The 11,411-nt window shown below is 58.4% G+C and overlaps 3 protein-coding genes across 3 annotated transcripts; 2 read left to right on the plus strand and 1 right to left on the minus strand.

Moving 5' to 3' along the window:
• Nucleotides 1-305: 305 nt before the first annotated feature.
• DICSQDRAFT_101872 (uncharacterized protein) lies at nt 306-2,669 on the plus strand (the record flags this gene model as incomplete). Its single annotated transcript, XM_007363472.1, has 7 exons — nt 306-495; nt 659-736; nt 876-953; nt 1,206-1,489; nt 1,675-1,823; nt 1,933-2,504; nt 2,541-2,669. Exons 1-7 carry the CDS (start codon nt 394-396, stop codon nt 2,667-2,669), a joined length of 1,392 nt encoding a protein of 463 aa, XP_007363534.1. The 5' UTR covers nt 306-393.
• A 238-nt stretch (nt 2,670-2,907) lies between these two features.
• DICSQDRAFT_167866 (NAD(P)-binding protein) lies at nt 2,908-4,428 on the minus strand (the record flags this gene model as incomplete). The annotated part of the gene is made up of 9 exons (XM_007363473.1): nt 2,908-3,197; nt 3,259-3,369; nt 3,429-3,540; nt 3,595-3,685; nt 3,743-3,767; nt 3,865-3,896; nt 3,950-3,965; nt 4,021-4,253; nt 4,328-4,428. 9 exons carry the CDS (start codon nt 4,426-4,428, stop codon nt 2,908-2,910), a joined length of 1,011 nt encoding a protein of 336 aa, XP_007363535.1.
• A 2,069-nt stretch (nt 4,429-6,497) lies between these two features.
• On the plus strand, nt 6,498-11,355 carry DICSQDRAFT_160326 (uncharacterized protein). Its single transcript, XM_007363474.1, has 3 exons — nt 6,498-7,639; nt 7,806-10,108; nt 10,178-11,355. Exons 1-3 carry the CDS (start codon nt 6,745-6,747, stop codon nt 10,493-10,495), a joined length of 3,516 nt encoding a protein of 1,171 aa, XP_007363536.1. The 5' UTR covers nt 6,498-6,744; the 3' UTR covers nt 10,496-11,355.
• Nucleotides 11,356-11,411: the final 56 nt, after the last annotated feature.

Genomic DNA, 11,411 nt, shown 5'->3' on the forward strand with positions numbered 1-11,411 from the left:
CATGTATAGGATTGACGCCGTCACCGTCACCGCCACAACGTTGCAACAAGTTCGATCTCGAGCTCCGTCCGCCTACAAGTATCCTCGTATGTCCGCAAGTTGATATTTCCGGACACACAGGGGCTCACCGCATGTCTATCACCGTGACCACGCGAACGGACGGTAGGACCGTCCGAGCGCGGAAGGTCCTGGTGGTTCCTATCATGATAGAAGGCGCGATTATCCAGATTCCCACTTGCTCTCCGCTGCACAGCGCTCAGCGGCATGCGCCGGTTCGTTGTTAGGCATTACTTTGCCAACGAAGAGCTGTTAGCACTCCGTCACACCTTTCCCAGGTAGCCAAGAACTTGCAAGGACTTCGAAATACACGAGTGGAAACTACCGCCAGCTACGATGAGTACGAGCGTGTCGCCTTTGGGGCCCATCGACCCGGACTCCGTGCCTGAAGCGGAGACAGAGAAGTCGGCGCCATGGATCGTCCGCAAGCTCGTTGGTGTACGTTACTCGCTTCGTTTCTTTCTAGCCACCATCTAACCATCCGCGTGGATTCCTGCGTGCCCGTCTCCCTTGTCACTGGCATGTCACATACACACAACCTTAAACCACCGTGTGTTTACCCTTCACGGCTGCTTACCATCGGCGGCAATGAATCCGCCAGTCTATGACTGGACGGATCGTGAGGTCTTCTTGGGAAACCCTGAGAGCTTCCGGAACGAGCGTCATCTGTCTTTCACCGGTATGTCCGTACGTACTCTAACGGTGGCAGCTCACTCGCTGACTGCTGGCCTCCCCGATGCATACTGGCCCACACGTCCTCGGATTTTTATGGACCTCGTGGTTAACGTGGTTTGGTGGACCTCGCGCTGGTGAAACAGTGGGGTGACTCTTCCCCGCTTCTCCTGCCTTGTATTCGCTTCAGAGACCTTGCGGTACATACCATTATTGCGGCGACGGTATGGCACTCCCATTTTTCTGTGCTGGTCGCAGTGCTGACTCATCCATTTACCCATCACCATCCCCACTATGGTGCGCCGCATTTGGAACGGCATATGGACCCTTCCAATGCGTCGTCCTGCTTCTCGAATCTTGACGATGGTCCCTGCCTGTTCTATCTCTGTTCTGGTTGAACAACACGCCGTCGCTACCCACATACACCTTTTTGAACACTCCACATATCCATCACACCCTCATCGCACGTGGAACAGGGTGGCGTCGCAGCCGTCGCGGCTCCTGTCATGGGACCCGTGTCCGACGCAGTTGTATCGACATTTGGCGATACCATCCTTGTCGAGATGGGCATGCACGTCGGCTTCGATCTGACCGCGAAGGCCGCAAACGACCTCATCTTCGACGGTACAATTCACGAACTCGTTCCTATACACTCTAGCCGCTTGCAGACGACCGGGATCAAGACCATGACCATCACGTTGAAGTACAAACATCTACCCGACGATGCATCGCTCGGTTTTTACCGCAGCGGGATCCATAAGTGAGTTCCTGTCCTCATGGGTTGCGTGGCACGGTACGGGTCTTGAGCTTTGGGCTCTGGATGCAAGCGTTGCCTCCAGGGTCCCCATGAAACCAAGCACCAGTGCTTTCAATGTTGCGCCGTAGTTCTTCAAAGCGCGGGAGGTTGGCTTGCATGGATACTAACTGGACGATGTTCCGTTTCAGAGACAACTCCTTGTTCTCTAGCGTCATGGATTACCTCTCAATCGAGAAGGGGTGGTTTTCACCCTACCTATTTGCATCTGGTCGTAGACCCGTCATCCCGCGCTCCGTTAAGCCCGACATTGTTTTTTGCCACGGGCCCTTCCTCTCAGGTCCGTAATTGCCTCTTGACTCAACCCCCTCGATCGGCAAAGCCGTGGTACCGTCCGTGACGACTAACCATCCTGTATCTTGCGATGTGCGTTCGACATCAATACACAGGCGACTACAGACTCGGCGAAACTTTGCTCGCGGAATCCGCGCAAGTGATCTCCTTCACCAAGGCACCCCCTCCGCCCGCTCCCTCCGAGCAGAGCACTCTGGCGCCATTGCAGTCCAGCCATTCCCTCTCGCTGAAACTCCCGAGCCTCTCGCAGACCTTCGCGCGCTCCCGTACGCCCTCTCCTGAGCCCGCGCTTGCCCCCCTCCCACCGCCACCGCAGCCGCGACGGCTCGTCGTCCTCGCGGTCGGCCTCAAGCCGCACCGGGCAGGGCTCTGGACGACCTCCCAGCGCCCGAGCGAGAGCGTGATCCAGTACCAGCTCCTGAACGGCTGCCCGGCGATCGTCGTGCCCGCGCGGCTCGGCGCACCGCTCCTCGCCTGGGACACGCTCACGCTCGAGCAGCTCTGGAAGGTGCAGCTGCCCGAGGGCGACGGCCCGCAGACCGCGAGCAAGGACGGGAAGTTCGAGGGGATCGTGGGCGTGCTGTACGAGTTCCTGGACCTGTGCGTCGATTGGGAGCGCTTGGTGCTGTCGACCGCGGGAGAGCAGGGCGGGGAGTCCGCTGCGGATGTGCAGGACGGGGATGCGCAGGTGGGCGAGGAGAAGAAGGAGGAGGCGGTGAAGGATGCCGTCGAGGTCCTCGTCGCGGCTGCGGTGAGAAGCGGGGCAAGCAAGGCCGTGAAGGATGAGATCGATAAGGAGCGGGCTGGGATTGCGATGTGGCGCATTCCTTGAAGGGACCGGACATGATACGAGATTGCACCGGCACGCACGGCGTGTTGCATACTCGTAGATATACCAATGTCGACTGTCATACATATACCGGGAACACAGAAGAACATACTATGTACCACATGTACGGACAGGCAAAAGTAACTTGTCAATGAGTGGTATGTGGAGAGTACATACAACGAAACACGGTAGATATGATATATAGCATCCAAACCTAGCTGTTCCGCGGCCATGGGAAGTCTCATACCGATATGTCCCACTGCTTCAGGAGTGCCTCCGCCGTGGCCCACACCTCATCGGCCAGTTTCTCGTCGTTGCACTGAGGGGCGGGCACATCGCCAAGCTTGCCGGCAGGCTGTAACAAGAGACCCTTCGTGTACTTCTCCTTTTCCGCTGTCACGGCCGGAGATGCGGTGGCTACGACAGAGGGGTGCGCTCCGATAGCTGGAGGCAGGAACGTCCTGCTCATGATAGCAGCGGCGAGCGTGCCGACGACAGGCAAACGGAAGAAGGGCTCGTTATAGACACCCTCTGGGAACCACGGACGGCGTCTGTGAATAGACCCTCCGGGCAGGGCACTCGCTTCACGTACCTGACCAGACGGCTCCAGGGTGGACCGAGACGATCGTGATAGGCGTGCCTGCGGCGTCAAGCTCCGCCTGGAGCTTCCTTGCCCACAAGAATACGGCGAGCTTGGACTTCGCTGTGAAACACGTCAGGGACATTGCACCCAGCCTCCTGCGGGACCGATCGGACACGCACCGTAGCGGAGGATGGGCTGCAGAGGATGCAGCCCGAACTTCTCGTTGAGGTCCTCGACGTTTCGGAAGCGGACCTCGCGGCCTTTTAACTGGGACATTGCTATCGAGGAGACCTGCACAGGGGAGAATGAGACATTCGTGCAGATCGGAAGGGCCCGGCAGCTTACCCAGACGATGCGGACGTCCGCCTTCGGCTGCCTCGCAGTCTGCGTGAGGAGCGGCAGTAGGGCCCGAGTGAACACGACCGGAGAAATGAAGCTAGGTTGTGTGCTGTCATGATATGGGACGGGCCGGGCCAGACATACTTGAGCTTACTTGGTGACCATCGACTCGATGATGCCTGGGAAGTGGTCAGCTTCTACACTTCGATGCACAATGGCCACAGGGGGGTACGACGAAGCATGCAAGTCGGTTGTAAAACGCCTTATGCGACTCACCATCCTTGTTGAGTACGTATTGTCCGTTCATGCTGGGCAAGATTATTTGAGCGCTCCGTCCCAATGTCGACCTCCTAGTACTTACACGCCGGCATTGTTGACTTGCGCGGAACATCAGCACACTCTGAACCGACTCGGGCGAAGATCCATACGCACCGAGCACGTCCAACCTCGTCTCCCTCGCAGCGAACTTCTCCGCGCTCTCCTTCACCTTGCGCGGGTCGCCCAAGTCGAGCTTCAGCCACTCGACCGCCCCATTGCCCGGCTCGAGTCCCTCGGCGTGCAATCGCTCGATCGCGGCCTTGACGCGCGCCTCGCTGCGCCCCGCGATGTACACCTTCGCGCCCTTGCGCGCGAGGTACTGCACGGTCGTGAAGCCGATCCCGCTGCTGCAAGTTCCGCCGCTCATCAGCGCCTGTGACGGCATGGGCGGTTGGACCGCGATTCATTGAGCTGCACTTACTTCCCTCCGGTGACGATGATCACCTTCCCGGACAGGTCTGGGAGGTCCTTGATGGGATCGAAGGGGTCGTGCTGAGGTTCTCTGGAGAAGAAGCTGCCCATGTTTGCAGAGGGTATTATGGCAACCGCACGCGTGTGGGACCCGACGCTACTTAGTGGTTGGTATACAGTACCCACGCGTAGCCGGTCGCGTAGGGCGGGCTCCAAATGGAGATGCTTACAGTCATCAACCGGCTGATGTCACACCCCCATCTCGTGTAACATATCGGCCATATCTCAAGTACTCCTCCAGATCTCTCCTTCATTCTTTTTGCACGACATTCTCTGTATATCTCTTTTGTTCTGTTCAGAATCTTGAGCACTGATTCCTGCTGTGGGCCAAGAAATTCTTGCACAAACATCGCAACTGTTACCCCATCTAGGCATGTGAAATTATTCACAAACAGGTTAGGTTGGAGATCACTTTCAAAGTCCATCCACATCGCGCTGGTAGGAACCACCGACCCTCGTGGATTTTCAGGGATATTCCTGAATAATCTGGGGGTCTGAGTAGCCATAGAGCTCAGTGTTGTGTGCAAGATAACAAGATCTGCCTGATTAGCACCATAACAGACATCACGAGAGTTGAATCTAGTGTGACTCTATAGTAGGCAGGACTGGCCAAAGATACACAGATCTATGTTCCAGACAATTGAGGTCATTTTGGAGCCTTTGTTCTCGCAATGAGAGTGTATATGGAATGTTGAACATATCAGATGAGTCTGTTACGTTGGGCGGGAATGCCTATTCAGACGCTCAGGACGCAAAACTTCATCAACCAACATTTCTCTGGTTTCGTTCGATGTGGCTTTTCCGTAGCTATCCATCGGTGCCAAATGTGTGGGTACAGCCTCAAAATCAAGGCAGCAAAGGTGAAAACATATTTGGGCGTTACATTGGGCGGTTGATGACTGTAGTAATCGGCGAATAACTACGTAAGTAGGTCACTTTGAACGTAATCTTGCTAGTCCTGCGAGTACTAAAGCACGCACTTCAAGCCCGATTGATTTGAGCCACGCACCACTTTCTCTGAGACACTTCGAGGTGCGATTTGAACAGGTTTCCGCTATTGACGGTAGCTGATGTATCGTGAAATGCGTCATTTGCGTCTTCTCCGCTCAGAATGTCCAGGCTTGAATACTATAGTGTGTACTCCTGGCCAACGGTTGGCTAGCATCGATATGAATCGTAGTCTGACCTGCTTGAGACCTCGTAGAAAGCCGTCGACATGATCCCAGGGCATCCAACCCACGATATGTGGATAGGTGGGTGGATGCCGCCTTTCGGTCTGGCGCTTCTTCCGCGACACAGACGGGATTCCACAATGTGTCGAAGCTTGTCAGCTGAACATGCGAGAGACATTTCACGGCACCCATACACCTCCGAAGCGTGGTAAAGGTATCCGTGAATGACGATGACCCACATGCTCTGCCAGTGTTTGACGAAGGTATGGGCGCCAATGTCTTCGCCGGCGCGTCACTGTCACATGCACATGACCACGACGCGTCGCGATCAATGTACGAAGCGCGTAGCACGGCGGGCAAAGCGCCAGGATCCAAGCAGGGAAATCTGTGCAAGCATTTATGGGCAACGCAACCTGACCCTAGCGTTTTCCCAGTGGGCCTTTGTATCCCTCTTTGTGATTTGAGAAATCTTATGGGCACGTTGCATCGCCCGTATATTTAGCATAGATTTCCTCACCTGGACCATCGCGCTTTGCCTGCCGTGTATGAACGGCGTCGACCGCCTCCAACCCTGCCCGATCTCGCGCCAACATATCCTGACCAGTGCCATGGCTGTTATTGTACGGCATGAACGACATCGAGAGCCCCCCATCATTCATTACAACGCCTTCCGATGCTTGCAGTCTCGCAGGCCTTGTCCACAAGTCAAACTCTCGTTCGCGTGGTTAGCCACCATCCCGTTCTTGGCTTCTATTGTTGTGTCATTCGGTACGGAGAGACGACAGCGACAGGAGTGGATCATGGCAGGACATCCAATAGAGTTGGCGCCCACCGCGCCCCCAGCAAGCTCCGAAGGGGCGCCTCTGCGGTTACGTGAGCGGCACACAGCAAAATACCGACGCCGCGTCAACTCGGTCTGCAGCTTGTCCCAAGCCCATCATCCGCGGCCTGTACCTCACCTCGCCGCCACCAGTATTTTTACCACCCTTGCACCTTGTGTGCCTCCCCGGTCGTCCTCCAAGTCCTCTTGACCACTCTCTCCTGTCCAGCGGCCGCAGCGTCACGGGGTTATCGATTGCACCGTGCCCTTCATTCTCTGCTTCTCTCGACTCCTTTCTGCGCTTGCTCATCGATCTTCGTTACGTCTGGCACTCGTGTCTCCTCATACGCAGTCTTTACAGCTACCTCAAAACACATGGTCTCTCCTGCGCCGTTGGCCCCCGCCAACCCGCCTCTGTCCTATGCGGATCGCGCCAAGAAAGCTCAGCAAAATGCCAGACCAGCCGCACCCCAACAACCACTCTCCCGTGCATCGTCCCAGGCTACGTCCTCAATAGTCACCGCTGCCTCCAGCCCTACGGCCTCGCGGCCCAATGTCGTATCGCCATCTGCCTCGAGACCCTCGCTTCCGATACCTACCGGCACGGATCCTCGAATATCGCCCGCGGCCACTTCTTCTAAGCCAACCTCGCCCTCTTCGGCAGATCTCTCATCTAACCCCAGGCCCAACGGTGACGTAAACCACCACCACGGGCCTACCTCCTCGGATCCGCCCGCACTATCGACCTCACGGCAGTCCACAGTGCCCCCGGTCAATGTATGGGACAAGCGCAAAGCAGAGATGGCAGCGTCGTCGCGTGCATCAGCACGAACACAATCGTCGCAACCCTTGCAGCCCATGTCTTCGTCTATCAATCCCAGCCTAGTTGCCTCATCAGCCTCTTCTCCACCACCCTCCAGTCTTGACGTCTCAGCTGGACCTTCTGTCAGTGTTTCTGCAGACATCTCGGTCAAGTCTTCACCCAGCATGCCTCCCTCGAATACGAACGGACATGTTGCCCATCCGCATGACTACGACGATCCTTTCGTGGTGAGGCCTGGCAGGTCACCGTCTGTGTTGAATCCCACACCACCCTCGATTACAACTCCTCCTGCGATTGACGACGCTGAAAGCTGGCCGGAAGTGGGTCAGGCTGCCACAACGCCTATAAATGCCGGGAATGGCCGTGTGGAAGGAAGGGCGAAGGAGACTGGTGAGGACGACAGGGGACATGAGAGAGAAGGGTCTGGAGGGCATAGTTCCAGAAAGAGTACGTCAATCCCCTCTGATCATACTTCCGGTCGTGCTCCCTACCACTGTGTCTGTTCTTTGCGTCGTTTTCCAACCTATATGCTATGTCCCCTTGCCCGCAACGTCCGCTAACCAGGTCTCTGCCTGTGTACCATCATTGTTGCGCGTTGGGCGTCGCTCTACAGGTGAGAAACTCAAGTGGGTCCCAGTGCCCCCCGAAGACCTCCATTTCGAGGGGCCGGTGCGCAACCCTCACGCAAGACAACGTCCTCACAACACGGATCGCAGCCATCCTCGGCAAGCAGGCCGACAATCTGCTACAGCCTCTTCGTCATCGGGGCAGGGGTCTCAGCACCAAAGTCGGACGCATTCTGCAACTGGTCGGCGGCAGACGCCATCGCATGCAGGATCTGTATCGCATTCACAAGCGCAGAGTCGAACGGGAAGCGTTCACTCGAGCCCTCGTCATGCGAGCATACGCGGAGGCGGACGGCGGCTGCCAGATGAGTCTAGCGGCCCCGTCTTCGGCGCGAACCGTAGCTTGCGCTCCTCTGCCGCGAACTCCCCCTCGACGTTCGCGCAGCCCAAGCCTCTGCCTGCGGAATTCATTCCCGGTGTTGGGCTACGGCCTTATGTCAACACAAGCGTAACGCACGTCCAACCTTCGGCCCTCAGTGCTGTTCCCGATTCTGGTGCTGCCGCAGCAACAAGCCCCGCAGAATTGAACCCGCATGCTGCGTACTACGCTCCCGCTCCGCATGCACCCCCGTTTGGCGTATCCCCATATCACTCTCCCCACCCCGCTGGGTCCCCCGCCGGCAACCACTACCCTCTACCACCCATGGGCTACCCGGGACAGCCTGGTATACCTCCCCCCATCTCAATGTCGGGTTATGGCACGCCGCCGCCGCCATACGCCATGTACTCGCCTTACCCATACCCCTATGGCCAGCCGTACATGTACTGGCCCCCGCCCGGGGTATCGCTGCCCCCAGCGATGTCTTCGCCCATGGGGCACGCACAGCCCGGCGACGGCGTGCCGCCCCCTACCATGCTCGCGCGACCACCGCCCCCGCACGAATCTGACGCCGTCGCCGGCTACCGCGATGTGGGCTTCGCGCTCCCGCCGACGGCGGAGGTCAGCCAACAGGGCCAGGAGGAGGAGGAGCAGCGCCGTGGGCGTCCGCGGGAACTCAGCTTTGGGAGCATCGGCGCGGGCGCGGAGGGCACGAGCAAGAGCCCCAGCCCCGCCCCCGCTTCGCCTAACTCGGGGTCTGTGCTGGAAGGCGCTGCGCTGGGCCTTGACGTGTTTGGCGGTGGCCAGGCTGCACTGGAGGCTCCTGCGCAGGGTGATGTAGGGGGAAAAGGGCAGAAGGACGTGTCTGGGAAGGCGCCCACCGTCCTGCTGATCGGCGTCGCGCCAGGAGAGCCTACCCCCGCGCGGATCCGCTCGCGCACGCATTCGAAGGGCCCTGTTGCGTCTGCCTCCGCACAGGCAGAGATCTCGATGGCGGGCAAGGAGGGCGAGCTGCCCAGCGCTGCGAGCGAGGATCCATTGGCGGCGCTCGCGGACGCGGCCGCGAAGGTGATCCACCTGACGGACCCTCTGCCGGAGACGAAGTGGGAGTTCGGTACGACGAAGCAGACCGAGGATGCTGCAGAGCCGCAGGCCGAGTTCGCTCCCCCACTGGGTCCGCCGCCGCCGCCTGCTGCCGACCCGTCTGGGATCCCTGCGCCGCCGAGCTTCGCTCCAATGCCCGCTTCTTACGCGAACGCGCCCCCGTTCATCCCGCCCGTCGGCATCCCCAGCCATCCCGTCAACGGCATCCCCTCTGCGGCTTCGCCGTCCACCTACGTCCCCCCTCGGCAAGCGCAGTCTGTCGCTGAGGACGAGTTCGAGGTGCGCGACTACGGGTATGGATTCGGACGTGGGGTCCCGGCGCCGGTGTATCCCCAGGCGGCTGGTGCTCTCCATCGCGAGGACAGGCCCTATCACGGAGGCCGCGACTACCAAGCTGATCGCGATCAGCATTACGGCGGCAGGCCACGCAGAGAGTCCTACAGCGGGTACTACCAACGCGGGACGTACGGCGGGCGGAGGGCCAGAGGACTTGCTGGCGGATACGGCGGTCGCGGGTACCAGAACCGGCCGTACACCCGCGGAGGGTACAACAGCCAACAGCAGCGTCAGCAGACGTACGTGCCCCCGGTGCAGCCGCCTCCTCAGCCGGAGGTGAACGGATACTACGCTCCCCCGGTGGCGCCCCTCGCGACGTACATTCCGCAGGCATTTGAGGGCTACCCTTACGCCCCGCTGCCCCCTCCACCGCCGCAGGCGCAGAACGCGGGCTCGCAGGGCGCGCCGCTCCCCATGCCGCAGTCGAACGTGGGCTTCCCGCTGGACTCGACGAGGTACTATCTGCTGGGCCAGCTGGAGTACTACCTCAGTCCGCAAAACCTGGCGCAGGACTTCTACCTCCGCCAGCAGGTGAGTCTGTTTGGGTGTCGACTGGGTGCATATATGCTGATGTTCGCTCGTTTGTTTGCGTTCGTGCAGATGGACTCGCGTGGGTGGATACCGATCGCACTGTTTGCGTCGTTCAACCGCGTGCTCACGCTGACGACGGACGTGCAGCTCGTTACAGAGGTCCTGACGCTCTCTTCGATGGTCGAGGTCAGGAACGGGCACGTCCGTACGCTGCAGTGGCTGCAGTTCGTGCTCCCCACCGCCAAACAGAGCCAGGTGGAGGACGACGGGTACGTGCTGGCCCAGGACGCTGCTGCCCAATCCGCGGGCGCCGAGGCTCCTCAAGATGTGAACCAAAATCTGGAGGGCGAAGAGGACGAGGAAGAGGACGTTGTCTTCGTTATGTGATCTTATGCCCGGCCAGCTCTGGGACCGTGCTCGTATGCGCCGCCAACTCTGGGACCGTGCTTGCCCTGCTCATAGACCTTGGTGCCTTTCCTCTCTTGCCCCTTTTCGCTCCCCCGGCTATCCTATCCAGAGTCTCGCTACGCACATTCTGCTTGCTCCGAGTTCCTTCGTTGTCTGGGCTTTCCGGGACCGCTCACACGCGCTGTACATATTGTGCTCACTATTCGTATACTTCTCTTATGCTCTCTGCTGTTCTGTTATTTCCTGCCGCGTCCTTCCAAGCACTATCATATCATCATCGTCGGCTCTCCCACTCACACATGCACACATACGTGCGCGCACTGTCACATATCCCTCATTCTGCACATCACATCCCCTGATCGGGTCCCATTCACCTCAAACGTATCCGAAAGCCATAGTCCTCAGATCCGCATACACCGTAATCCCATCACGATGACCGCCTGTCTTGTCTCAGTATCCTTCGCTTCCGACCTCCATCTCGGGGGCCTACGATGTTTTGTACTTTTATGCCGATCGTGCATATATCCTCGTTCTGTACATCTTCAGGCTGACTCAGTCTGTCCTAGTCTGGACATTCACGCTCGATCGCCTTTCGTTGTTCTCCTCGAGCACTTCCCTTGATCCCCTTTTCTTCCAGCTCGATGTCTTCCCTCGCGTCCTCTTAGCCCGTGTTCCAGTATCGATGCCCTAATGTCTCTTCTTGCATGGCCTGTTGTCTCCGATGATCTCTCATGTCGCGATGAACACACAAGTACTCTCTCTGTTGCTCCCTCTCGTTGTCTCTCTTGCTGCTGTTCAGTGACTCCTCGCTGACTTGTTGTACGTCATACATATCTCTATGCGCTATGATGACGATCAACACGAATGTATTCACGCGTATTGACATTCTCGGTCC

Source organism: Dichomitus squalens, assembly GCF_000275845.1.
Source record: "Dichomitus squalens LYAD-421 SS1 unplaced genomic scaffold DICSQscaffold_6, whole genome shotgun sequence".
NCBI lineage: Eukaryota > Fungi > Basidiomycota > Agaricomycetes > Polyporales > Polyporaceae > Dichomitus > Dichomitus squalens.